The following is a 27710-nucleotide window of genomic DNA, read 5'->3' on the forward strand; positions in this document are numbered from 1 at the left end:
AGTATTGTCCCTTAGCCCTGGCTCTGCTGTGTCTCTGCAAAGACCCATTAGGCTGTTGCAATAAAAGCACAATCCTGAACTGGAAACACAACCTATGAGGAGCAACAATGCATTTGCACACTCTGTCCTGTTACAGTATTTACTTCTACTCTGTTTTCTGCAAGCACATTCAAAAGGAAAAAGATTGTTCTTAATGTCCCATTTTTTGTAGCCTCCCTTCTTCCCCAAAGAATACCAAATGTCAATCTGATTGGCACTGTCTGTTGAAGGTATTTCCTGATCCCAGAAACCAATCTTTGAAGCCTGGACAAAGTTTCCTTTTCTGTGGCTTAGGACAAGATCTCCCATATCTCAGCTCTGTTACAGTGCATAGCTGCCCATGTGATGGGATATGTCCTGCCAGATTTTCTTGCCACGACAAAGCCACCAAGACTGTAAACTGGGTGATCTGGCATCTCTGGGAATGCATATCTCCCTGCCAGCCTCCTGCTTGCTAATACCCCTATGACCAAGGTGTTGGGCTTACTCAGGAGCCTACACCAATTTAAGGAAGGCACTTTCCAGGAGGCTGTACCTGACAGGACCTCACACACATAGCCAAATTTTACCTCTATGCATCTGAGTTCAGTAATCCCCAACAATCTCCTTTTCACTTCTTCCCTCTCAACTGCTCTTGCGTGGTTCCCTCCTGCCTACGCTGATATAATAATATGAGATCAGACTCCCAAATGAGAAAACAGGACAAGTTTCCAGGCTGCAACTAGTTTGGTAATGCAGAGGCTTCTGTCGGTGAGTACAGACAGCTCTGTGTATTGCCAATGTGTCACACTGACAACCCCATTCCTGCTCAAGAGGCATTGCTGCTTCCAGGCAGGCCCATCCGTAGGGATAGATATTCCCCTAGTGCCATCTCCTGGCTTAGGGTGTAGGAACACAGCAGCTGAAAGGATTTTTATGTGTGTTAAAAAGGATTTTTTATATGTGTTAAAAACTTTACAACAGGTTTAGACTGTGGGTCAATATAAAAAAAAAAAAACACCCGAGCCACAAGCATTCTTTCAACAGATTTTGGACAATCCACTCCCAATTAAGTGTTAGTTTAAAATGATGAAGTTTTGAAAATTATCTTCTAGTCCAATCTGCTTTGCACTTTGGGGCTTTTCAGCATTTGTTTTATTTCTCAACAGACATCAATGTTCAAGGCGTCCTTTTAGCTGAATTTTTGTGTGTCATCCTATGACTCCAGAGGATAATTCCAGAAAGTTCCACAACACCACACAGGAAGTGAGGGAAGTATGTAAAACCCCAATTATGAGAACTGTATATAATTTTATTCCCATATGTAATGATGATTGGTAACACATACTTTCTAGATATCAGATCTAGTTATGAGATCTCTATGTATACCTAGTTATATCTATCAGTTTGCAGGTCAGGGTATTGTTGGTAAAAGAGGAGAAAGATGCCCATTTAAGGCTCAAAACTCTCCCAAAATGGTTTACTTGGGAGAGTATCCTCTGTCAGGACTGTGCTCCCTGCAGCAGGGTCACCTCAGGAGTCAAAGGGATGAACTCTGAGCAGACTATTAAATCTTTAACCTTCTCCAGTGGTTTGCTCTTCTTAAAGAAATGCCTGCTCTGATGTTGAGCCCCTCCAAAATGTGAATAACTGTTTGAATAAAACTTAGAAATTTTTTTTCAGTTGGTAATCAGTACAGTTATGAGCATTGCAGTAACCGGGGGAAAGGTAATTCTGGCAGTGGGAGATTGTGACCACTGGCTCATCGACCACCTACTCCAAATGGACTCAGACAGAGGAAAGAACTGCAATGAGGACTGACCTGCATGAGAAATGAGAGATATAACTAGCAAACAGGGGGTTGAGTACTCATCAGTAAAGAGGTATGTAATAAAATGTATGCCTTTGTCTGTTAAAGTCTATAAATAGTGTAAAGCTTTGATGAATGGGGAGCTAGCCTTTTATGGGTTACCACCTACCTCATTACTTTATGGAAACTAGGAAAAAAAACCAGAAAATACCTTGCCTCAGTGTGTGAACTGGTGCTGTGAGCTGGGTAACATTCAGAGCAACACCTCCATCCTTTGGAAAGCCCCTATATATGATAATCATAAAACACCTAATTTAGAGAACCAGCACTCAAAAAAAGAAAAAGAAAAAACAAAACTAAACCCCCAAAACAAATCCAAACCAAACCAACCAACCAAAAAACCAACCAACCAAAAAAACCCAAACCCAACCAAAAAAAACCCAAAAAACCCCACCAAACACCAAAAAAAAAACCCAAAAAAACACACACACACACAAAACCCCACAAAACAAACAGAAGAAACAAACAAACAAAACCAACTATACACAAAAACGGTGCTAAATTCTTTTGGCGGGCAGGTTCTGCAAATCAAAACCCATTGATACCGGGGGACCGAGCCCGCGAAGGCAAAATGGCGCGAAGGCCCCGTGAGGGCAGCCCTCAGAGGAGGGCTCAGGTTCCCGCCAGGCCGCCCCGGGCGGTGACAGCCCCTTTCCTGAGGGCTCGGGAGAAGGAGGATGGAGCCGGGCCCGGAGGGTCGCCCCTCACGCCGGGCGCCATCACACGGGCCGCCCTCAGCGCGCAACCCCTTCGTGCGGCTGTCACCTTTGCTCCACTGACTGCAAAGCTACGTTAGGAAAGTATTAATTATCCTGACGTTTCACCATGCTCCCGCCTCCAGCCCGGAAGAGGTTTGCAGGCGGAGGTGGGCGGGCGCAGGGATAACTCTCGGCGCTGCGGCGGCGGGGCCGCGCTGTGCTGTCCCGCCCTGTCCCGTAAGATGGCGGCGCGGCTGCTCCGCCTGCGCGGCCTGCTGGGGGCGGCCGGCTGCCGGCGCTTCTCTGCGCAGCCCAGGTGAGCGGCGCCGGCCCCGGGGGCGAGCGGGGCGGAGGGCGCCGATCCCTGAGGGCGGGTGAGCGCCCCTGAGCTGGGGTTCCCTGAACACCGGGCTGAATGTCTTCGCCCGCCGGCTTGGGGCTGTGTGTATGTGCTGTCCGTTCTGTGTGGATGCCGCTGTGTGTGTTTGGAGGGTGTGGGTGCGTGTGGGCTGTGTACCTGTAGCGTTACGGGCGCTGTATGTGCGCGGCCCCCGTGGCAAAGCGGGGCTTGGCGAGCCCCGGGGGCCCCAGCGCATCCATCCCCGTGATGTCCCGACCTTTGCTCCAATTCCCGGCCGTGCTGGCAGCAGGGGACAGCCGGGCGCGACCTTGCCCGGGCACCGCCGAGCCCAGCGCTGGGGCTCGGGGAGCAGAGGGGCAGGAGGGCGATCGCACCTTCCCAGCCCTCGAGTTGTCTTTCCGAGAATAAGGGAGCAGCCAGGCCCTTCCCTGTGTGAGCCATAATTAAATATGAGGTTGGGCTTGAATAAAGCTCAGCATCATCTTAAACAGCTTTAAAAATAAGGTGGGGCTTTGGAGGGAGTCACTGTGTGTCTAGCTGTGAGGGTACAAAATACTCGACAAGCAAGTTACTGTATCCCAATTTTCTCCAAATATTATTAGACGTAAGTAGAGTCTGTGTTTCAGGGGGATTATTGCACTGGCAGAGGCTAAGTCGCTACATGTGGTAGTAAATAAAGACTTTTGCCTTTATAGCAGAGTAAATAAGCATAGCTCAGCTGATTTCTGTAGGACTACACACAGTACACACAGTTAACGTGCCGAGGAACTGAGAGATTAACAAAATAGTTGGAGAAAAGAACAGTGAATGCCTTTTCCATGTAGTCAGCTCTGTACTTAAAATTTTTGCTGTTTCATGGCAATACAATAAAAGCAAGTCAAAGAATCCAATGAATTGTCATTTCAGTAGTATGTCATCCTTGATGTTCCAAACCTCTACAAAAGCGTTACAACCCCTTCTTTCTTATTTCATAGTTATGTTTCCTTGTGTGGTTTCTATTTACTACTATTTCAGGTTTGGTTTTTGGTTTTTTTTTTCTTTTCTTGTTTTTGTTTAGTTGTGTTTGTTTGGGGTTTTTTGGTTTTGTTTTGGGTTTTTTTGGTTGAAGCATTCTTTTATTTTTACATATATTTTCATTAGGGTAATTTCCTTTTTTTTAATCTATATGTTTGCGTTTTTTAATTTATTGGAAGTGTTAAGGACAAACCATCATTGCTTTACCTCCATTTTTGCTTGTTTGTTTTTTTATACTCAAACCACAACCTTATAGTATGTGCATGTTAGTTCTTTGTATTTATCATGGGTCTCCTTTAGACCTAATGGTGTGCCAGAGTTGGGATGTGAACTGCATTTAGTGACACAGGAGTTTCCTCCCTTTTAAAAGGGTTGTGCAAATAGAGTGCCTGTGTCCTAACAGATGCATTGATTTGTCTTTTTTCAGTCCTCTGCAAACAGAACAGCATGGCACAAAGCGCCTGGAACCATCTTCTGCTAAGACTTTGATGGATATAGGCACTCGGAGGATCTTCTCATCAGATCATGATATGTTCAGGGAGAGTGCCAGGAAGTTCTTTCAGGAAGAAGTGCTGCCTTTTCACGCAGAGTAAGATAACCCCTGAAACATTGTGGTTTGCCAGCATTCATTTTTCCCCAAAATGCTTTTTGTGCCGTTACTCCCAATACAATGGCATCTAAAGGTTATTAGTTTTCATGTACAAGCTCTCCAGTTCAAATTTACCAAATCAAAACGAACCTGTGAAGGGAAAATCACACATAATCAAAACTGAATGCGTCCTTTGAGCTCCAGTGTGGGCAGTCTGGTATCCTCAGCTTAGGCCCATGACAGACAAATGCAGTTTGCAGAGTTGCAGCAGAGTTTCCCCTGCCTCAAGGATTAACTGACCAGATGTTTTTGGGGTAGAGCTGGGGGACAGTTCAGTTCCCACACTGTTGGGAGGTAGTCACTGAAAAAGGCTTTCATCACATGCTGCTGTCTCTCTTGCAGTAGATTTTGTAGCTGCATGCAAGTGCATAATATTATTCTGAGGTGAATTATATATTACCAAGAAACTTGCACTAAACATCTTTGTTTGAATTTCATTATTTTTTGTTTCTGTGGAAATATTCTGTACAGAGTAGAAGTGTTACAATTCCACTGAACTAGAGCTGGAGGGTGGTTTTAGCCCTTATTTTAGTCATGTTCAATCACATTTTAGTGGTGAATAGGAAAGAAATTAGCTTAGGGTATGGTTTTGAACCAAAAGGGTCAAGCTGTAGTAGTGCCTTAATCAATTACTACCTTACTTGAAGTGAAACCAGCAAGGGATAAAGGGCTTATTCTGAAATTGCCGTGCTGGATGAGAGGATCCTGGCACAGCTCAGGTGTGTGTCCACAAACAGGTGAGGTGCCTCAGTTGAGTGGGAGCATCGTGGCTCTGGGGCAGGAATGAGCAGCAGGAGGCTTACAGCAGGGTTGGTGACTGTTTGTTTGTTTGTTTTGGGTTTTTGTATCCTCAAACCACAACCTCATAGTAGTATGCTCTCCAATATGGTCATAGTCTGTCCATAAAAGCAGCTGTGTCCCCTCATTTTGTGTTGGAAGGATTTCCAGGGCAGGTTTGTGCAGATCCTATTTGCCATCTTGCCACACAACAATTTCTACAGGAGGCTGGATCAAGCTGAACTTGTGTCCTTGCATCACTTCAGTGGCCCCTGACACACTCTGTTCTCACACCTTTTGAGTAAACAAGGAGGTTTCAGGCACAGTGTATGAATTGTCTGGGCTGAGGTCAGGAGACAAATGCAGCATCACTGAATGCAACTGTGGATTATTGTGAGCAGGAGAAGCTTTGGGGCTGGGTGAGGTAGAGACAGGAATGTCCCTGAAAGTGGGGATTAGGGGGAGAGCAAAGATAGTAAAAAGAGATTTAAGATCTCCAGTGTAGGACCAAAAACTCTGTGAATCAACCTAAATACTGTGATAGCTTGCCCAGAGAAGCTGTGGCTGCCCCATCACTGGGAGAGGTCGAGGCCAGGTTCGATGGGGCTTGGAGCAACCTGGCCTAGCAAAAGGTGTCCCTGCCTGTGGAAGGGGCTCAGAACTGGATGAGCTGTGAAGTCCCTTCCAAACCAAACCATTCTGTGATTCTATGATTCTGTTTTATATCTGGGCTAAGATACTTGATTAACTGCGGGTAAATAGCTATGGTATAGCTCTGCTGCACACAGGTGCATCAGAGGAATGCCTCTGGTATAAACTGTTTATCATATAATTTTAAAATTGTGGCATTAGAAAAAAAGGCATTAAAAAACAAAGCCTGGACCGTTAATGGCCATTCAACGTTCTATTGAGTTGGCAAACCCCAAAAAGAGGCACAAATTTTCCAATGAGAAGTGATTCCTGTGGTGTTAAAGTTTGCAAACTGTCAGTAGATAAGCCTCAACTATCTATTTACATAAACTTGAAAGCACCTTAAAGCAGTAATTTACCAAGACACCATACTGACTCGTAAGAAGTGCACAGGGACAGACTTTTATACAAAACTGACTAATATGGTATCATTTGGTTCTGATAAAGCATTTTCCATTGGTAGAGTTGAAAGCTTTGACAAAAGATACTGATGTGTTATACTCATTTTGTATGTGTGTAAATATACATTTGTAAATGGAATATTAGGAAGATAAAGACCTGCCTGTAATTACCCAGATGGCTGGGGCTAAATTGCCTAAATCCTAAGAGTCATAACAGGTCTGAGTGAAATCTTCTCAGGTCACACACTGGAAGCAGGAGTTCAAGCTTGCTTTACAGTTGGTGTCCCTGCAATGCCAGTGTCATCTGTGGGCCTGGAGGTGACAATGCCAGTGTCATCTGTGGGCCTGGAGGTGACAATGCCAGTGTCATCTGTGGGCCTGAAGGTGACAGTGCCAGTGTCATTTATGGGCCTGAAGGTGACAATATCAGTGTCACCTGTGGGCCTGAAGGTGACAGTGCCAGTGTCATTTATGGGCCTGAAGGTGACAATATCAGTGTCATCTGTGGGCCTGAAGGTGACAGTGCCAGTGTCATCTGTGGACTCGGAGATGACGATGCCAGTGTCATCTGTGGACTCGGAGATGACAATATTAGTGTCATCTGTGGGCCTGAAGGTGACAGTGCCAGTGTCATCTGTGGGCCTGAAGGTGACAATGCCAGTGTCATCTGTGGACCCAAAAATGACAATGCTAGTGTCATCTGTGGGCCTGAAGGTGACAATGCCAGTGCCATCTGTGGACCTGAAGGTGACAAGCTCTCTGATCAGGCTGCTGCCTCTTGTCTGTGACACAGTTGTCTGTGTACCTCCCGTGTCTGTTGGTGTTCCGTGACAGACAAGCAGTAGCAGGGGGGAGGTTGCAGCGTGTGAGCCTGGTTTTGTGTTCGTTCTGCAGGTGGGAGAAGGCTGGCCAGGTGAGCAGGGAGCTGTGGGAGAAGGCTGGACAGCAGGGCTTGCTGGGCGTTGCCATCGCCGAGAAGCACGGAGGCATCGGCGCGGATATTCTCTCTTCAGCCATCGTCTGGGAGGAGCAGTGAGTGCTGCATGCTGCAGGAAGGATTTCAGTGATCACATTCTTTGGGACTGTATTTTTTCCCCATAAGTTATCCTCATGATGGACTACATTTGCTTAGAGAAAATGATGTTGTCTTTCCTGGGGAAAGGATAGATTACATATATGTAAATCTCTCCTGTTTGAAGTATTCTGGATCATTGTTGGAGTTACACTGGCTTTGTGACTGGGAGAAGTTTGGTTTTTTTAGCTTGGTAGGTTATGTACCCATTTGGCTGTGAAATTAAATTCTATAAATAATGGTAAAAGTGCCAGAAGGTCTCTGGGGCTTCTGTGTAGTGGGGTTTTCTTCATTATTGGGTCTGTTTTGTAACAGTGCAAGTTCAGTGTTGAAGTCTTTGGTAGTACTTTTCTCTGAACTTCCCCCCTCCCATTTTTTTTCCAGGATGTATGTTAACTGTACAGGCCCAGGGTTCAGCCTTCACTCAGATATAGTCATGCCCTACATTGCAAACTATGGCACTGAAGAACAGATTAAACGCTTTATCCCCCAAATGGTTGCAGGCAAGTGCATTGGAGCTATTGCCATGACAGAACCTGGGGCTGGCAGGTAAGCCAAATACGAAAACAATGCTCTCAACATGATTTGCTGTCTGTTTATTTGTCAGTGAAAAACATTCTGAGCCTCCTGGTTAATCACTTTACAGGCTAGATTATCCTACATTATAGGTAAGACTCGAAATACCTGTTATAGATTACTTCTTACAGCTTTGTCATTTCAAGATAGTAGCTCAGAATCCATTTCTGTGTTGTCCCACTGTGGGCAAACATGCTTTGCATTTGCAGTCTGAATTCATAGTTACCAACTTGCCTGTCATGTGAATATACTCACAACATGAAGCACGGTCAGTGATAAGCTACATATCTTGGTGAAAAGGGCTTGGCTTTTTCTGTAGAACAGAACCAGCTCGTTTTTCCCTCCTCTGAATCCTTTCAGAGACACATCCCTCCTTGCCCAGCACCTGTTTGCAGCATACACTGCTGATCTGACCAGTTTCCAAAAGAGAGAGGGGCACGTGAAGTGCAAAACCTGTTGGTGTCACGTTTCTACCAATGGCAGATGTTGCTCGTGGCTTTTCACAGAGCCTCCTGCTCAGGACTGAGCCTGTGGAGAGGATGTGGTTTTAGCTGGCATTTGTTGTCTCAGGCATGCTGGTGTAAGTGGATGCTGACCTGTTGATGTCAGTGCTTGTCTTGCACCACCTCCCACAAGCAGGGATGGGGAAATGGGACTCATGGTTGCATAGATTTATCATCCTTTTCCACACCATGCTTGTGGTTTCTGTTACACTCGGCCATTTCACCACGCCTCACTGTCCATTCGCTGAGCCCATGTCTGGATGGCATAAAATCTACCTTATTTTGTACTGGATAGAATTCAAGATACAAATTGCAGCTTCTGGAATGGTTTTTCAAAGGACCTTTCAAATTTTGTTTCAGTGACTTGCAGGGAGTACGGACATATGCCAAAAAAGATGGCAGTGACTGGATCCTGAATGGGAGTAAGGTAAGTGCACTGACATACACACTGCTCGTGGGCTTTGGAACTGAATGCATTTAGCTGGATGTGCACCACCCTCAGCATCTCCCCCCAGTCCCTTCACTTTTGGTTTGGGATTTTTGTGTGGGTTATGTTGCAGGTGGGGTTTTTTTTCCAATTACTTTTTTTTATACGTCTTGAGATACATCTGTTGCAGGCAATTTCCAAACTGATTTATGAGAGAGCTTGTATAGGGGTTTTTTTGAGCTTTATAAAAGGCTGATTTTCTCCTAAACTCTGAAGGAAGGGGGTAAAAATGTGCTGTGTTGTATGAGCAGTATGGTTCTTAGTACTGGTGTTTAACAATAAAATATATACACTACTGCTGTGAAATCTTCTGTGGCCTGAGTAGAAACTTGTGTTGCCACAGTGCAAGCTGTGGAATCTTTATACAGGAGCTTGCTGGTCTTGTTAGAAAAAACCAAACCACCTGCATCAGATGCTCTCACTGTGTTGTCAAGCTGTGGCAAAGCAGTTTTTTCACTACCATAATGAAAAATAGGAAGGCAGCAACAGTGTTGGAAAAAGGTGTGGGTTTAACAGACCATTTTTTTAAAAGCTGTGAAATGTCTCTATCTTCTTTTGTACTGGTGCTGATAACAGCACTGACAGAGACTTTAGCAGAATTTCAGTGGTGGGAATGTGTGCAAGCAGATAGATATATATACACATAGGTCCTAAAAAGGTGCTGGTGCCACTCATTGGAAGCCAAACAGGACAGAAAGCTTTCTCTTGGGCTTGAGATGGATCCATTTGAGTTGTTCTGAGTTGCGTTGTTCTGCAGGGTAACAGGAAGCAGTTGTGACAAGAAGCTGTTGATACTTTGGAGTGTTCTGCCTTACTAATTTAATTCCTAGACAAGAGAACCTCTGTGTTTATTTAATATCTACATTTGATACTGTATTCCTTCTTTATCATGGGACAGACAAAATAAACAGATCTGTTCATTCTTTAACTTCACACTTCTGCCCCACAAAACTCAAATAATGTCTGCCTTGTTCCAAAACACTTAATACCAAAAGCTTGAACCTTGCCTTTCGGTTCACCTGTGAAAGTGTCAGTGTAATTTTATTTTCTGCTGCTTGGTGGTCTCTCCTAGCCCCCATGCACCTGCTTTGTGGTGAGCTGCCCTTTTTTGCAGGTGTTCATCACAAACGGCTGGATGAGCGACGTGGTGATCGTGGTGGCGGTCACAGACCGTGAGGCGCGGTCCCCCGCTCACGGCATCAGCCTCTTCCTGGTGGAAAATGGAACCAAGGGCTTCATCAAAGGGCGCAAGCTCAACAAAATCGGCCTCAAAGCTCAGGTGAGAGTTCACAGGACCTCTGATGCACTTGGAGAAAGCCTGAACCCACTTAGTGACTGCCAGATGCTAAGTAAATAGAGGATGGAACTGTGGTTCTGTTCTAGTTGTTAGACTTCAGAGCACAAACAAACACGCAACGTATGTATCCTGATTTTGCCTGTGGAAGCCTGAAGGATGTGATGTGCAAGGAGAGGCTGAGGAAGCTGGAAACATTTACTCTGAGGAAGCCTGAAAGAACAGGATCTTACTGATGTGTTTAGCTGTAGAGGTAGTGGGGCCTGATCCTGCTTTGAGAAGCAGAGTGAAAGGGAGAGTGGCAAAGGAGACTGGTTACGTTAAGGAAAATTCATAGCAGGTATTAAGAAAAAAAGTCTGCCAGGAAAGTGATTAGATACTTACACATCTAAGTATCTAATTAAGGGGCTGAGAGAGGTCCTGGAGCCTTCATCTTTCAAGCTTTGGAAAGCTTAACTAGACAAGGCCCTCAGCTGATTGTTTTTCTGGAGCTGCTCTGAGTAGGATGACTTTTAGAGGATTCTTCCAGGCTAAATCTGGGATTTCACACTGAGGTGCACAACAACAAGAAAACCATTGGGAAAAGTTAGTTTAATGGGATGAGAATGTCAGCCTCAACTGTTGCATTTCAAATCCTCTTAGGACACAGCAGAGCTGTTTTTTGAAGATGTGCGGTTGCCAGCCAGTGCCTTGCTTGGAAAAGAGAACAAAGGCTTCTACTACCTGATGGCAGAGCTCCCTCAGGTAAAAGGAATGTGAGTGTTTGCTGTCTGCAGGAGGAATACAGAGACAGTTTCTGTCATTAGTCCTGAAGTTCATGTTATTGTGGTGTACTGGATGCCTTTGTAAAACCCCCAAACGTTTCTAGGGGTTAAGCTCACAGGAGAAATAGTGACCAGATATGCTCAAGAGGTCAAAATAACACAAGTTTGCTGGCAAAATATCGAAAATCAAGGAGCCTTGACAAAGCATGTAGTGCAACATCCAATTAGCATAAAACATTAGCATTAACTTAGTCTGTTTAACTTAGCAACCGTCCGATGGGAACATTACCCAAAATGTTCCATGAGAAGAGAATTAGAAGAAGAAAGGGAAAAAAAAAGATAGAAAGAAAAAAAACCAGAAAAACACACATACAGCTACCAGCTCCTGAGTTCCAGTGATGATGAGGTAGAGACTCCAAGTCTGTGGACTACACAGTGCTAGATGTAGAATTCTTTGGGCATTGCTCAAAGTGTTGATATCCCACCAGCTCAGAGACAGGTCTCTTAATTAACAACCCAGCTACTGAAAGACCTGTTAAAGACCTGTGTTAAAAAGAACATACCACGGATTTCTTGTGTACTTCTAGCATGGAAGCACCTTGCTTAGTAGATTAAGAATAGCTTGGAGACATCTGTGATTCATTGGCATTCTCCTTCAAGAAACAAGCACTTCTGTTTTAGCTCTTCTGCAAGTAGAAGCATATTAAAGTTACATGGAACTCTGTCATCTGTTCATGTAACAAAGTAAAGAAATTGTTAAGCTGCCAAAATACCTTGCTAGTTTACAACTCAGTTTCTTTCCGTTGGAGGACAAGGAGGCAATGACATTTTTCAAAATGTGTCTGTGCTCTGTCAAAAGTCTGGTGTATTTACCTCATTTGGTAGGGAATCATGTTTTTTCATTTTATACTGTGAGTAGATTGAAAACCTGATCAAAGGAAGTATTTTACTGCTTTAAATAGATGTGCTCATGAACAGGTTCAGGGCAATGCATAACACTGTTTCAGTGTTGCCAGAAAAAATTGTTCTGCAATTACTTTTTGCTTTTCACCATACAATGAAGAAGGAAAAACTAGCCATTTTGTAGGCTTTTTTTTCCCCTAGAGTTGTCCTGTTGAAATTGTTAAATACAGTTGTTTAAACTGAGCAGTGGAAGCCAATAATTGAAACAGAATCTGCTGTGAATTTTTCAGTTTCCTAAGATTCCTGTGGTCAATCCGTAGCTATTTTTTGAGTCATTGTGATGGAGCATTACACCAGTAAAGACTTAAAAGTGAGCTTTAGACAGTGAGGCATTTGCCTGACTCATTAATTTCAGTAATGCATCATGTCTGGGTTGATATTTTATGTGACTTCTGCTCCCACTCCCTTAATGAACAGCACTGAACATCTGTGTCCTAATTGTGCATCTGATGCAGAGAAATGTAGGACTAACTCAACTGGGTTCTGTAATTTGTGTTTCAAAAGGAAAGACTGCTAATTGCTGACATGGCTCTTGCTGGCTGTGAATTCATGTTTGAAGAAACAAGGAATTATGTGAGGCAAAGAAAAGCTTTTGGGAAGACCATTGCACATTTGCAGGTGAGTTAGAAGTGAGCTGCTTGTGTAGATTCTGGTGTGTGTTTGCTGTGTATGTGAAGTGGTGAACAAATGAAAATGAAAGGGTCATTTCCAAAGCTTTCACTGTTGGGACTGTGGCTGTATTTTGCCTCCGTGCCCATTGTTCTTTTTTTTGAAATGCAAAAATAACCATTTTTTAAAAGCAGCAGAAATGCCTTAGCTGCAGTTATAAAATAGATGTTGCTTTCCACAGGTTTGCTACATTGCAATTTTGCTGACAACAACATTAACTGTAAGGGCTGAAGGAGGCCAAGCTCCTGCATGTTTGCTTTGTAGGACAGAACTGACTCACATGGGCTAAAGATTTTGGCTGCCCCTTCTTTTGATACAGCTTTGAAATAATTAACAAAAACATCCATTTCTACATCTTGAGACTTTGTCAAACTCAAATCTTTAGTTGTGAACAGCACCAGAACCAAAACTTTTAGAGGCTGGAATGCTAGGTATCCCTCAGGAGATTATGATCTTCATCTGTTTTTAAAGTTAACTTTCAGGAATCCATAATTCCAGATGGGATTTAGTATGCACACTGTGCAACTGAAACACAAAAGAACTATATTTTAACTTTCTTTAATGGAGGTAGGGGATGCTTCCTATTTGTGGTAGTTCACTGTGCAGAGATCTGCAAAATAATCTCCTTTCTTAGGCTAGGCCACCAGCAGGTAGTCCATAAATTCCACAAAGTATATTATTTTTGCCAAAATATGGATTTCTGCATTAAATCTTTAAATTCCATTTTTTGTCGCTGATGACTTGAGTGTGCATATTATAAATATTCCTTTGCAGTTAAAACTCTGCCTTGGGCTACTTCATTGAGTCATGCCACATTACAGCATTTGAAATGAATTCTTTCCTTGTAGTAGTACTCTGGTCCAGTATATTTATTGTCAAGGGAAGCAAGATTTTTTATATATATATACATTTCTAGAACTGAAATAAGAAAGAAATTTATTAGTGGGTGATGATTTATCCCCTCCCTACCAGAATTACAAGAAGGTGGTTGAATGCCTGCCTGGTCTGGTTTTAAATATCCTCATGATAGATTTTACCTCTTCCATCTTTTTTCCAATGTGACAGAACTCAGTGCTGAAAAACTTTCTGATAGTCTAAAATTTCTTTTATTTTTTGCTTCAGCCTCTTTGCATGTAGCTTAAACTGTTAAGAATACATAGACAAAGCATTCAATAGATGGTGAAAAGTTATTAATTGGGAAAGTTCTTGGCTCTGCAGGGTGAAAGGACGTTGCCTCCCAAGAGGGAGCCGAGAGTGACAGAGCACTCTGGACCTCCTGCCACTTGCTCTCCAAGAATTTGTTTTCCTTTTCTCGTGTGCCTTTTCTCTTAAATTTGTGTTTTGAGTTGACCTTGAGAAGTAAAGAGCAGTAACTTTGTCTAATAAGACTGGTGGATACATACCTGTGTGGAAGGTACAGTGCCTTCTGATGTACAGAGCCAAAGTTTGAAACAGTGGTTTCCAACATCAGTCCTTTCTGGAAAACGCTGCATCTTCTGCCTGAAGTATTAAACTGCACTGTGCTTCTTTCCTCCACCCTCTGTGTCCCCCTCCAAAACAAGACAGTACAGCACAAGCTGGCTGAAATAAAGACGCAGATCTGTGTGGCCCGAGCTTTCATGGACAACTGTTTGCAGCTGCACGCGGATAAACGCCTGGACTCCGCCACAGCCTCCATGGCAAAGTACTGGTAAGTGCTCACAGGCACCTGGAAATGACACCTGCATGGTCTTACTGTGATAATGTGGTCAACAAAAATCAGGGTTACATGGAAAAAAACAGGGTTGCTTAACCAGATCAATTTCAAAATAAAGGCATCCTTTTAAAATAGGCTTCCTTTAATAACAAGATTAAGCCTCTGCTTTACCTTTAAGTAAAAGCAAGTGCTCCATTGGTATCTAGACAAAAATTAACATTTTATTGTTAGCAATTTGTTGTTGGGTGTTTTCTGGTTTTCTTTGCTGTTTTTTTGATGGGGTATATGGCTTGGTTTGGGTTTTGTTAAAGGAAAATTGGATTATTTGGGGCCAAATTTAAATATATTGGAAGCTCTATGATACTGTTTAGTTAATTTTACTTAATAATAGCTGTTTGGCCTAGCCAGTTTTCAAAGCTGTTTGGTTTTGGGAAGAAATAGTTGGCTACAGCTGTTGCTGTAACTGAGACTGAACAGTGCTTTCTTTGATTGTCCACAACTCCTCCCTCACCCCATACTTGGTGGTGTTATATGTTAACTTAGTTTTACCAGAGAAAAACAGCTGGAAACATCTTGAGGTAGTGGTACATGAATTTGTATAGTTTTAGCTTGTTTCAAGGATGGGAGAAAAAAATCAGATGAGACATGAGGAAAGAAATTTATGGAAGATACACACACTTAGTTTTCAGGCTTTTCAAAACAAGTATAGAGGAAATGAGCAGAAATATTTACAATGGAAGGTTCTGAGTGCTATTCCTGGCAGTGATTACCTAGGAGTACCAGGTACAGGAGCAGAGGCATTCAGTTCTGAGGAGGAGGAAACTACTAATGCCAGCTGAGATACGCACACAGTTCCTCAACAAATTCCCTAAGCAAGGCCTTTGGAACTGCCTCACTTTCAGCTGTTTACCATCAGGATTTTCTGTGGATTTCCTCTTTCCTCCGTGGAGGGAGGCCCTGTGACCTTCCACATGGCTCACTTAAATGGGCTAGAAAATGCTTGAATGTAGAATTGCTTTATTCCCTCATGTATTAGGAGGTTCTCTCTAGTCTCGAATTCTCCTTCAAACTCTTTGTATAGTCAGTGACTTGAGTTAGGGCTTTTTGGATTTTAAAACCTGCTTTGTGCATCTCTTTTTTTTTTCAGTCTCTGGAGAAAGGTCTGTAGGGTTGTTTTGGTTTGTTTTTTTCTTTTGGTGGCAGGTTGTGGTACATACCTAAAAGAATTTGAGAATATATTTAAGAAAGACAGTTGCAGTGACTCACTGCTGCAGAATTACAGTTGGTATAATAAAATGGAAGGATTTAAGTGAATGAGGAGATGGTTTGGGGAAAAGGCCATTATTGCAGGAGAAGCAATTGGCTTGTCATTTCCATTTCTTCTCTTGCCATTAAAAGCTGTAGGCTTAGAAAGTGGGGTTTTTTTCATGTCTTCTAACTGCAGCTTGACTTTCCAGTGAAATTAGTTTTTTCTCTTTGCTGTTAAATCCATATTTTGCAGTCAACAAATACTGTTGGAGAATTCCAGAATGTTTTAGAATTGGAGGCTGTTGCAGAAAAGGTTCTTGGTAAAGTTTATAGCAGAAAATGAATTATACCCAGGTGATGGTTATGCTCAGAGAGTATCCTGGTGTGTTGCTAATGACAGTCATGAAGGGAAGCCTGGTTTATTGTTAATTTCTGACAAAGCTTAGGGATTTGGCAAGAAAAGAGACTGTTTTAACTTGCTTCACAAAAGGATTCTTTTGGCCTGTGAGAAAGGTAAACAGTCCTGTCTGTTCTGAAACCTTTGCTTTGCTGAAAGCTGTCCCATAAAGGGAACAAACCTTTAATGCATTCAATTGAACAGTATTTATTTCTTACTAACCATGTTACGTTTTTATCTTGCTAACATATCTTTGTCTTTTGAAATGTCTTGCAACATCATGTCCTTCTAAAAGCAAATTTCCTTTTGGCCACTGCAGGTGCTCTGATCTCCAAAACAGCATCGCTACTCAGTGTGTACAAATGCACGGAGGATGGGGGTACATGTGGGAGTATCCAATTGCAAAGTAAGTGTAACATTTCAGATTTTATGGTGAAAGATTACCAGCAAAGTCAAATGAGGCACTTCTTAGTGTTAGTAGTGATTTATTGTTCCTTTTCTCATCATGTTTAATGGAAAGGGAATCTACTGTACAGATGTCTGCAGGAAGGCTTTGTTTGGATTCTCCAAATAACTCATAAGCTCTTCAGCAATTATTGTCTGATTTTTTTTTTTTTTTTTTCACAAAAGAGAACTTGTTTTTTTTTAGAAGAAAATGTTAATTGAAAAAACAGAAGCAAAACTATAACAGTAGAAATGAGGGGAGCTACTTTATCTGAAATGAAATGCGTATGGGTGAAGCAAACATGTTGATCAGATACCACTAAGTATCAGATCGTCAAATCAAGAGCATGACTGGCTACATTCAGCTTTTTTACACCTCTTAAAAGGAAAAAGTTGAGAGATTGATATGTCGAAAAAGGAATTTGCCATTCCCATTTTTTTTCTTTATGAATTTAGAGACACTTATGGAGCTTTTGCACATATCCTCGTGTATTATCTGTGAAGTTTGTGTGCAGGCCATGTGACACACTAAGTAGAGATTTTGGTGCTGTCTTATTTTAAAAAACCAAAGAGATGGTAATCTGACAGTAGAAACAGCAAGAACAGGACTACTGTGCAGTAGCATAAGCAAGCTCATTTTTTAAACTGAGTAGATTTAGATTTTTTTAAAGATTTCGAATACATTGAGCATGAAATGTTGCTTTGAAATGATTTGTCCCTCCATGTTTTCATTGAGTGTAGTTTGTGAGTGATCTGCACCATCTCATTAAAGGAAGATGTGGTCGGGGTGTCCTTGCACTGTGTGGCCAGTAGCTGCCCTCACAGGGTTTCATTATCCCTGTGCTCCAGTAACACGTAGATTTCCAGAGAATGCCACATTGCTCCTGGGCTGCTCTCTGTGTGATGGAGCAGAATGAGGGTGGAAAAGCTCTGTCATCATCCTGTGTGCTGCCATCAGGAGCAAGAACTGGGGGTGGAGTTGTAGCAGGAGTCTGGGTTTATAGGGCGTTATTTTTGTGTTTTAATTAGAGGCAATAGTTGGAGACTTTACACTATAAACGAGCAGGGAAGAGATACTGACCCAGCTCCTGGGTGGAAAGTTGTAATATTTTAGGTGGTTGAAGCCTCTTGGAAAATAAGAACTGCTTTATCAATGGGAAGAGCATACTTTGAAAAGAGGGATCTCTAAAGATAAAATGCTCTTTGCTTTTTGATTGTATGTTCATTCTGAGGCATTGATTGTAATACTTCCTTGTTTTGTTTTGTTTTTTTCCTCCCTCAGAGCTTTTGTGGATGCCCGTGTACAGCCAATCTATGGTGGTACCAATGAGATAATGAAAGAACTTATTGCTAGAGACATTGTCAGTGACAAGTAGGGCAGATGCTTACTACTTCACAGAGTCCTTTTCTATATTAATAAATGGCATAAACCCAGACATCAGAATGTAAGTAAAATAAATGTTGTATTATGTTCTTCAAAGGAAGTGACCCTTAAAACACATGTTAGTACTAACAGTGTGCTCACATGCAGGATATGTAATATTTAATGAAGTTAAAATTTAAATGTCTTTGTCTAAGAACAGAGTAGTTCTCTGGGTGTTGGGAGTTGCGGTAGTGAAAGGCAATTTTATCTCTAGAATGTTGGGTAGCTTGGTCTTTCAGACTTGAACCCATTGTGTTGAATCCAAACCTTGCTTTTCAGAATCAAACCTCGAGAGAAACCATATTCTTAACAAATAAACAGAATGAAATATATTAATATAACTTTGAACTTGTATTTCCCCTTGAGCAGCAGAACTTGACACTCTTGCTGTTGTTGCCATACACCTGCTCACTGCGGTGCAGCTGACCTCTGTGTTTACATCTAGCCCGGAATGCCTTATTTTAATTACTTTGGTCAAATAAACATAATAAAGCATTTCTATGCAATCTCATGCTTGGCTGCGGTTACTTCAAAGCCCGCGGGGAAGCGGAGCCTCTTCCTCCGTGCCCTCAGAGCGCTGAGGGGGAGTTCGGAGGGAGGGAGTGTGACGCAGTTGAACTCGCGGGCGGTTTATTGGCGCTGGTACGTTGGGCTGTGTGTGTTTGTGAGGGTTTTTAGCCCTGTATAACCACGCTGGGCGGTAAGCGCAGAGCCTGTCCGGAGCGGGCAGCGCCGCCGCACCCCGCTCCCCACACGGCCCCGGCGCGCGGGGAGGGCTGAGGGAGGGCGGCGGCCTCGCGTCAGGCGCGGCCCCGCCAATGGCGGGCGGCCACGCCCCCGCGCCGAGCCACGCCCCCTGACGCTCCTGATTGGCCGCGCTCCTCCCCCTGAGGAGCGGGGGAGGCCCCGCCCCGCCGCGCTGCGCTTTAGCTGGGCGCGGACTCTTGAAGAGCGGCAGTGTGAGCCGTGGCGGGCGCAGTGCTGTGCGGGGTTCGGGCGGCCGCGGCGCCGGCGCCGCTGCGGAGAGCCCGCCGGACGCGGAGGTAAGCGCGGGGCGCGGCGCGGCGGGGCGCCGTGAGACGGCGGGGGCACGGAGGGGCCGGGCGGCGGTTGGTTCCCGCGGCGGGAGTGGCGGGTGCGCATGTGCGGGGTGGGGGCGGGGGTAACGGTCCGTGCGCGCGGCGGGGCGGGGCCCGCGGCCGTGAGGCGGGGGCGGGGCCCGGGTAGGGGCGGGGCCGCTCCGCGCCCGCCCCGCGGGTCCAGCCGGGATTTAAACAGTGGATGGAAACTTCCCTGTGGTGATCGGCGTGTACCCACGGGCACGAATTCCTGGGCCTCGCAGGGACCTGAGGCGAGGCTTCCCACGCTACAGAGCTGGGCACGCGAGAGGAAGGAGTTAGCAAAGCTCTGGGGAGCAACTCACATCCAGCTCCCGCAGCCTGCCTGGGGAGCTGCTCTATGCTCCTGAGCTACTCTTTCCATCCACTTTTTTGTAAACTTCCGGCTTGCAAAATGAAGTATCTCTCCCTTCAAAAAATGTAGCAGTGACTGAGGTATTCCGTGGGACCTCCTTAATGGGAAGCAAATTAAAACCGCAAATTTTCAATTTTCAATTTGCAGTGTGAGACGATTTTTAAAAAATCCATATTATTAAAGTATGCCTGCCTTTTGTCAGAGGGTAAATACTTCCTTTTTGTGCTTATTTTAATAAAAAAGGAAATACTAAAAATTACCCTGGATAAAGCCTGATTGATGGGCCACCTCAGAAAGCAGTGTGTGCCTTAGGGCTGTCCTGCTGTATTGATTCATGGTTTGAAATCCTGGGGAATGTTCTGAGGAGCTTAAATTCCAGTCATCTTAATTAGTGTCTTAAGAGGTGCGTGGGTCTCATTTAAGGCCGGGTTTTGTAGCCCTCTCTTCAAAGGCTAAAATTCAAAAGTATCACTGAAATGTTGACATAGGCTTTACAAGGAAACGTATCAGAAAGTATTGGCAATATTTGTGTGAGAGGCATACATACGACCTACTTACAGAGGCACCTGTTGTACTATAAAAGGCATTTTTACATATATTAAAAATTCCTTCAGCTGTTGCTTTGCAAATATGCTGTTATAGACTGAACAAGAATTAGTTGACGATGTGGTGGTAACTCAGAAATTATCTCAATTCTCTGTTCAGAAGCAGATCTGAACAAGGAGGAAAACAAACCTGTTCAGAGATTTTAATGAGTCATGGATTTGATCATAAATTAATACTAACGAGTTCCACTTGTAATGCCTACTTTTTGATGTTTTTTATGATTGAAACTTTGGGTGGTCTGTCTTAAATGGAGATCTCTTAGTGTTCAGAGAGATCCTTTTTTGGGGAGGAGGTGTTGTGCTGGGTTTTGGTGGGTTTTTTTTGGTTTTTTTTCTCCAAGTAGAAGGAATTTGTGCTTACATCTTCTGGAGTGTACAAAACACTGGAGCTGCAGTTTTGTCTGGGTAGCTGTGCCTGCCCAGTGAGTGCTGCTGAACGTGGAGACTTCCCACATAATCCTGTTTGGGTTTATGGGTTTTTTCCCAATCTATTAATAGAACAAAGTACCAGAATGCTTAAATACACATCATGAGTAACTGGTCTGCTTTTGAAGTGCAAACAAAAGCTGCCTACTGCAATGATTTTTGCTCTTAAAGGCTGGGCCCACACGTGTTGAGTACAGACTTCTTTCCTTTTGCTTTCATGCTCCTAACCAGGACATGCCCAGTGGGACCAATATCTTTTTTATGGTCGTTGCTGCAGACTATTCCATGAGAAAATGCAGGCGATGCTACTGCTACTGTTCTTGCTGTTCTTAGAAATCCCTATGATGCTGTAGGTTTCCCAAAAATTGGCAGCAGTGGTTAAAGCCTGAGGGAAGGCTGGAAGGAGCTGGCCAGGGCAGAGGCAGTGCAGCAGCCATGCCTGTCTGCCGGAGCACTTTATTTCATTTTTGTGCAGTGATTATCAGCAAGGCTGCCCAGGAGGAGCTGGGGATTACAGGACAAACTGCACAGAGCTGTAGGAGCCCAGCTTTTGGCAGCTGTGATGCAGTTCACTTTTGCAGCTGCCCCCTCTTCTGCAGGTTGTCTCTGAGAGGCCATAAAACAGGTTGAAATTTGGTATTTTTGAGCATTCTTGCTGAGATTAATTTTGGGTGTTTCACCAGAGGCTGTCTGCTGTCAGGGGCTTCGCTTTGCTTTTGAAATGCCATCTAAGCAAGGAATAAACAGTGGAAGTTGGCTTACTTGAAACACTGTTAATCTGTGAATAAACTGGAAACAGCTGTATTAATTTGAAATGTTGTTTGTAGGCTTCTGAGTTCCAAAAGAAGAAGAAATAATAAACGTAAAAATCTCCTCCTGGTCTTGAGGAATCTCATTAGTAAGAGGAAAAATTCAGGTGTTTATGATGAGGAAAGATTACTCAATTTACAAGGAGAGAAGGCTGCTGCAGAGGAGCCTTAAAAAGCCTCATGCAAGTGGAGTTTTACTGTCATTGGAAACGAAAAGATCACAAACAGAAAAATGCACTAAAAGACAAAGCAATCCTCCCCCCAAGCAAAAATCCCCCAGAACACTGTCTGCAGTGTTGTGTAACCAAAGTGAGAGTGTTATGCAAGGGGGAGAGGTGTCAAAAAGTGAAAGGACTGTAAACAAAATCTGGGAAGGGAGGGAATGCCACCCTGAGTGCCGGGCTGTGGCTGTGTTTTGTTGTGTTTCTATTAATAGGGTGCTGGTGATCACCAACATGAAGACACTAGTTACAGGATTTAGGGAAATTCCGTTGACAAAGAAATCAGCAGAGGCAGAGGAGCAGGAGTCACTGGGGATTGGGAACCTGTAGCTGCAGTGGTAGAAGGGAGCAGGGTGGGCTGTGGTGAACTGCAATTCCCAGCTACATCCTCTGGCTAATGAAGGCATCAGGGGAGGACAGGCATAAAATCACTTTAAACATGTGTTTAAAGTTGCTTTACTGGGTATGCCTGCTACTTGTTTCTTCCCTTCCCCTGTACTTACTTAGTTTTTCTTTTTACAGTACTTTTTAGTCTCTCAAGTGGAGTGTTTATTCAGAGGAAGAGGAGGAAAAGCAAACTGCCAGTTTAGCAGAATTTCAGCTGTTCTGATTTTGAAACCTCAGCTAATACACAATGCAAAAAAATCTGTGAGATGGTTTACCTATGACAAAAAAGCTTTTCCCAGAATGAAAATACTATTCCCATATACCATTTTACAGTACTTGTCTTCCCTTCCTCTTTGCCTTTTTTTTTCCCCCTTCAAAGATAGTAGGTTTTGCTCTGAAAACTCACTTTCAATAAGGGTGTAATAAAATAATTTTTGCAGCTTTTTTCCAAAATTAAATAAAATGTGTAAAAATGTAAATTTTGTCAAGCCAAGTTTTTGTACTAAAAGTTATAAATTTTTTACAGCTGATACTTTGTTTTGCTCCTGTACCTGTGATGTTGGTTTGATGTTGGTTTGTGTTTGTGTATGTGTGAACTTCTTGGAGAAATGCCAAGGGCTGGACACTGGCAGTACCAGCTTTTAGAAGTTCCTTTTGATGTTACTGTAGTGAGGTGAGCACACCCGTCTCACACTGTCTTCAGGGCAGAAATATTGCATGAAATTTCCAAGTTGCTGCGTAAGGGGTTAATTGACTAATTCCCCTCTTCAAAAGCATTTTACTTATTTTTTAGCTAAATTGTAGTTTAAGCATACTTGGTCAGGCACTCTGAATTAGGCAGTGACTTGTCAATACTCTTTCGTTCAATGTTTGTGTTTCATATGAGGGTACTTTGATTTCTTCCCCTCTTTCCCTTAAAAGAATTTTAAAGGATTCTTCTAGATGGAAAAAAAAAGAGTTGGTAATGATATTCATTGTGATTTTGGAAATTTGAAACTGTACCAAAGGATTATGTGGTATTTGAGGGAATGTGATAGGGTTAAAACACAGCACTACAAAGTTTTGTGCTGCCAGTTCTTTGAATAACCTCCACCTTCACACAGGTCTGTGATCCACATCTCCAAAGTACTTTTTGGCTTGAACAGCTCCATGTGTGTGGATGTTTGCTGGGTTTCAGGAGTAGCAACCTGTGCCTGTTAAAGCACTCAGACCAAGGGAGGTGGATGCTGAAGCTGGAACAGTTATAAATACACTGCTAGGTGCATGTAGGTAACCAGGCTGAGGGTGCTCTTGGAGAGCTTCTTGGAATTCTCAGGGAGAGGTCAAACACAGGACTCCTAAGCTGATGTTAACCCCGCAGAGGAGTTGTTCAGTTCTCTCTGTGTTTCAGCCATGCACGTTCCTCTAACTTGCTATAGTTATTTGCCATTATGGTAGGGGCATTGGTGTCTGAATTCACACTCCTCTGGATTTACGAACTCGTAGGCTTCCTGGTTTTTACAAGAGGAAAGGCATGAGTCAGCCAGGTGCTGAGAGCATTTCTGAGTCACCAGAGCCTTTAGGATTTGGGGCTCCAGTTCTCAGCAGTGCATTTCCCTGTCTGATCCTGGAATGAGCTTCTTCCTGAACAGCTGTCCACTGGGAGAACTTTGTGCTGAGCTCCCCTTCAGGCTGAAGTTACTCCTTATTTATAAAGGTTCAAATCCTGGGGGTTTTAATGGTATCAGTTACGATCAGCAGTGGGACCACCAGACCTGTGCTCCCAGTGATGCTGGGAGGGTGATGTATAGAGGTGAGAACCTTACGGATGAAGTACACATGATGGAGCAAAGGAAGGTGAATAAAGCATAAAGAGAGCAGTAAGGCACTACTGGAGCATGTGGCTCTCTGTGTTTTGCTTCATGTTTAGGAGCAAGTATCCAAACTGGTGTTTCTCAGCTCCCTAGGTTTCCACACCTCACTTTAATGTTTGCACCTTCAGTGTAAAAAAACCTGTAGTTATAAATGAGCTAAGGCCTCAGACAGATCTTTTCTTAAGACCCATATGTGGCAGTCTGGGAATCACTGAGCCCTTATGGGATCTGTGCATTGAAAGTTGCTGAGCTAGGCAGTTGCTGTGGAGATCAAGTGAACTGGAGACATAAAAGGAGGGCAGTGGAAGTGCTGCTCAGCTAATACACGGTTCAGCAGAATTTACTGTGCCATTGCTGTGCTGCACTCACTTTTGCTACTGCTCTCTTAGAAACTGGAAAACTGGTTCTGCTTTTGTCTCTAGCTTCTTAATGAAGAGCTGACAGGAACTTATCTTTTCTGCAGGCCATGTTCAATTAAATCATTCATTGGGTTTATTGAAGCATCTCCTAAACAAAGCTGTAAGTACTGTGCAAGTGATTCCTGCATGGAATAGGTACAGTATGGCTTGGCAGCATACCTGCTGATAAGAACGGATGAAGGTTGACATTGATCTTTTGGTCCCAAAGTCTGGGAACCCTTTGTTAATTGTCAAGCCACGAGCTAAAGGATTTGTCAAGGAGAGCTGTCTTTTCTCAATTGGTTATGAAAAATAATATGTATGTATTATGCAAACATTGCCTGATGAATAAAGAGTGGTATGCAAAGGCACAGCAAAGAATTCTTTTTTGGTAGGAAACTTCAGAACTTAGAGTTTCTGTTTGGAAAGCATTAGCCTTGTTGATTGGTTTCTAACATGTATTTATAAGAATATATAATAATTAATCCAGTGCTTGCTTTATATAGATTTACAGTAAATATGTTTCTCGCACTTGTGCCAGTCACATTGCTCAAGGTCATGTTTTTCAGTTCGGCCAAGGTTAGATGACAGTCCTGAACTTTTTGGGTCTTATTTCTCAGACTGATAGAATCAAAAATGAAATGAGGTATGAACAGTTATTCCCCTGAGATGTAAAGGCTTTCATTGCACGTGGAACAGCCTCTGAATGAAATAAAGAAAAAACAGAAAGTGTGTTCTTGTTTGACTTGGGAGGTGATATAGTCTGTGTTCTTTAGATAGCGTCCTTTTTTATAGAATTTTTGAATGGCATTTAAAGAATGAAATGTCTAACTAAGTTGTTGTATTTGTACTGTGTCATGAAAATGAGAATATTTACGTGGCCCCTGTTATTTTCAGGTTTGCTGTAAACTACCTGCCATAGCTATAATGACACCAGCCCTCAGAGAGGCAACAACAAAAGGTCATGGTATCCACTTGTCACCTTCTTTGTCCTCTAGAGCTATGGAGTCTGATACAGCTTTGTGCATGGAAAATTCCAGAGCAATGGAAGAGAAGATAAAAGAGGACTCCATCGCACAGATTACTTGCTCAGTCCTGGGGTTCCCCACTGCTGAGCCCAGCCTCAGGAATGATATCTTCGGTGTGCAGCATTTTGGTTCCCCACCATCCTCCAAGTGCTACCAGTCTGTTTTGTTAATGAATACAAATTCTGCTTTTAGCAACAACACTGGTAAGCAAACGAAAGCAGGAGAGCCTGGCTGCTCCAAGATGAGGAGGTCAGTACATAATGGTGCTGACACATTTGGTCATATTGGTCATTCAGAACCTGAGCAACAGGTCAGAGAGGCGGCGTTTTCAGAGACCACGTCTCCAAACTTGGCAGGAATGCAGAGACTTTCAGGTTCAACTGTAACTGAATCTGGTAATGGAGAAGAAATGCAGCTCTTAAATGGGAAATGGTACAAGAAGAATGGGGTTTTGGGTAGGGCTTTGGAAGTCTGCACTGAAACAATAAAAGGGGATTTATTACACCAAATTCTTCACGGGCCTTCAGAAGGGATTTCGAGCTGCCCCCAGGAGGAGGTGTACGCTCGCTTACTCCAGTGTGTCACCAAGCAACGAATGGAAATGAGTCGCGCCAAAAGAACTCAGAAGCGTTTACAAATGCTCCTGGCAAAGCATGTTGTCAAACACTGTGATCAGCAGCTGAAATGCTTCGTGAAACACCAGCTTCAGAGAATGAAAGTTTTCCATGAGCCAGCTAGATTTTTGAGCAACAGCTCCCTCAGATGCACTGAGGGTTGGCCAGAAAACAGCACAACTGCTTCAGAGAGTAGTTTGGGTGTGGGTGTACAGAACGAAGTTGGCGTTGCACCCGGTGAAATCCGTGGCTTTGCACTTTCTGCTGGAGGGCTGCTGTCCCGCGTGGAGAAGGACCTGGACTCTGATGCCACCTGTAGCAGCTCAGATGAAGACGGTGAGGAACAGACTGTAAGAACAACTGTGGAAGCGTAAGTGTTCAGTTCCTGCTTAGACTCATGTGCTTCTTACGTATAAATCAGGGTGGAAAGGTCAAGACCTACAGATTCCATCTTGTGTGAGTAACCTCGCTCAGTAGATAGTCTTTGTGAAATCAGCAAGACTGACAGTGTAAACTAGCTTTGGCAAAAAGTAAGAACTTCTTTAATGCATTTGAGGAGCAGTTGCTTTGGTATATTGCACAGAACTAGAGTTTGTACTGCATTCTACCAGTTTGCATTATATCAATACTGCCAATACTCAGATGTTGTGAATCAAATAGTGATAGCTGTAAATACTTGGGGTCAGAAGGAAAATAATTTTAATTTTACTCTGCAGTTATTAAGAATTAGTCAATATTAGGATCTTGAAATCCACTATGTTGTGATAAAGAGTAAAAATTTAAAATTATCGTCTGATGCAGGTATCAAGCTGTCCAGTATTTGGTGGTTGGTATATTGAAAAAGTTTGGTTCTTTAACTTTGAATTTTAAAAATATTAATTTACTTACTGAAGTCACTCTGCAACTATGAATATGGCTAGCAGTGGTGTTGTTATGGCTGGTATCTTTTTCAGGAAGAACTAGAGGGAAATTCATATCATTAACTAGTAGTGTCTTAAGTTGGCAGGAATCCTGTCAATAGAAATTATTGTGGCTTTGAAAATCAGTGGTGGGTAAGAGGAGATGGTAAAATTGCTCTCTGATGATGGTACAACCTTTTTTCTTTTTTTTTTACCTCTCCCTTGCTATACTGTTAACACAGTCTCTTCAATTAAGAAATTTTAGAGAGCAGTGAAAGAACAGCTGCTTTCCTCTTCCCAGAGCAGCAGAGACGAGCATGTCTTGTGGTTTGTTGGGATATAATAGTCAGGACTGTGATACACAGAACAGAGCTGCCCATAAATGCAGCAGCTTGGTAGGAGCTTCCTGACACCCACATTTCTTGTAGGGTCTTACAGATGGTCAGGACAGGGTTTGTGTGTACTCATCTTTCCTTATACCTGCTGCTGTTACAGTGTCTAGAAAAAATAAATTAAAAAAAAATTAAAAACACTTACTTCCCATTCTGCTTCCTGAGAAGCATAATGCTCAGAAGAAATCAAGCAAGCTGGAACTGGAAGAGCTTTGCCCTGTTACCTGTTTATAGCTTCAGTCCAGCAAGGCTGTGTCAAATCTCTGCTGTGCTCTGCTAAGCTCTGTAGGTCTGAAAAACAGAGGAGAAAAGGTTTTCATTTTCTTTTACTGAACTGTCAGAATGGTAAATACTGTGCTGAAGTCCAGCCAAAGCATGATGTCAGCTAAGTTAGGAACACCTTCAGTACTTGAATTTGCAAAATAGTTACTCTTGAAATAGTTTAATAAAAAACATCATTTGGGCTCTCCCAGCATAGGAGAATCCATGTTCTTCGCCTGATATACTTGAACTTCTGACTAATGGCTCTGCCTCTAGGATTCTTATCTTGTGCTCACATGAACTGGAAAAGAAAACTCTTGAGAAGTTCTT

The 27710-nt window shown here is 43.2% G+C and overlaps 2 protein-coding genes across 5 annotated transcripts in view; both read left to right on the forward strand.

The window, feature by feature from the left end:
• Positions 1-2741: 2741 nt before the first annotated feature.
• ACADL (acyl-CoA dehydrogenase long chain) lies at positions 2742-18520 on the forward strand. The gene is made up of 11 exons (XM_063400122.1): positions 2742-2902; positions 4389-4550; positions 7373-7510; positions 7935-8099; positions 8990-9056; positions 10231-10395; positions 11053-11154; positions 12642-12755; positions 14369-14496; positions 16467-16553; positions 17874-18520. Exons 1-11 carry the CDS (start codon positions 2829-2831, stop codon positions 17965-17967), a joined length of 1296 nt encoding a protein of 431 aa, XP_063256192.1. The 5' UTR covers positions 2742-2828; the 3' UTR covers positions 17968-18520.
• Positions 18521-18916: 396 nt separating this feature from the next.
• Positions 18917-27710, forward strand: part of KANSL1L (KAT8 regulatory NSL complex subunit 1 like) — a 60127-nt gene continuing 51333 nt past the window's right edge. For 3 of the 4 annotated variants that reach the window (XR_010080730.1, XM_063400123.1, XM_063400124.1), the window contains exons 1-2: positions 18917-19057; positions 25084-26198. Coding sequence is in view for 3 of the 4 variants with exons in the window: in XM_063400123.1 (XP_063256193.1) it covers positions 25114-26198 (1085 nt within the window). In the remaining variant the exon portion in view is untranslated. The remainder of the gene's footprint in view (positions 19058-25083; positions 26199-27710) is intronic. The other variant, XM_063400125.1, reaches the window with a different exon arrangement.

Source organism: Prinia subflava, chromosome 6 (assembly GCF_021018805.1).
Source record: "Prinia subflava isolate CZ2003 ecotype Zambia chromosome 6, Cam_Psub_1.2, whole genome shotgun sequence".
Classification (NCBI taxonomy): domain Eukaryota; kingdom Metazoa; phylum Chordata; class Aves; order Passeriformes; family Cisticolidae; genus Prinia; species Prinia subflava.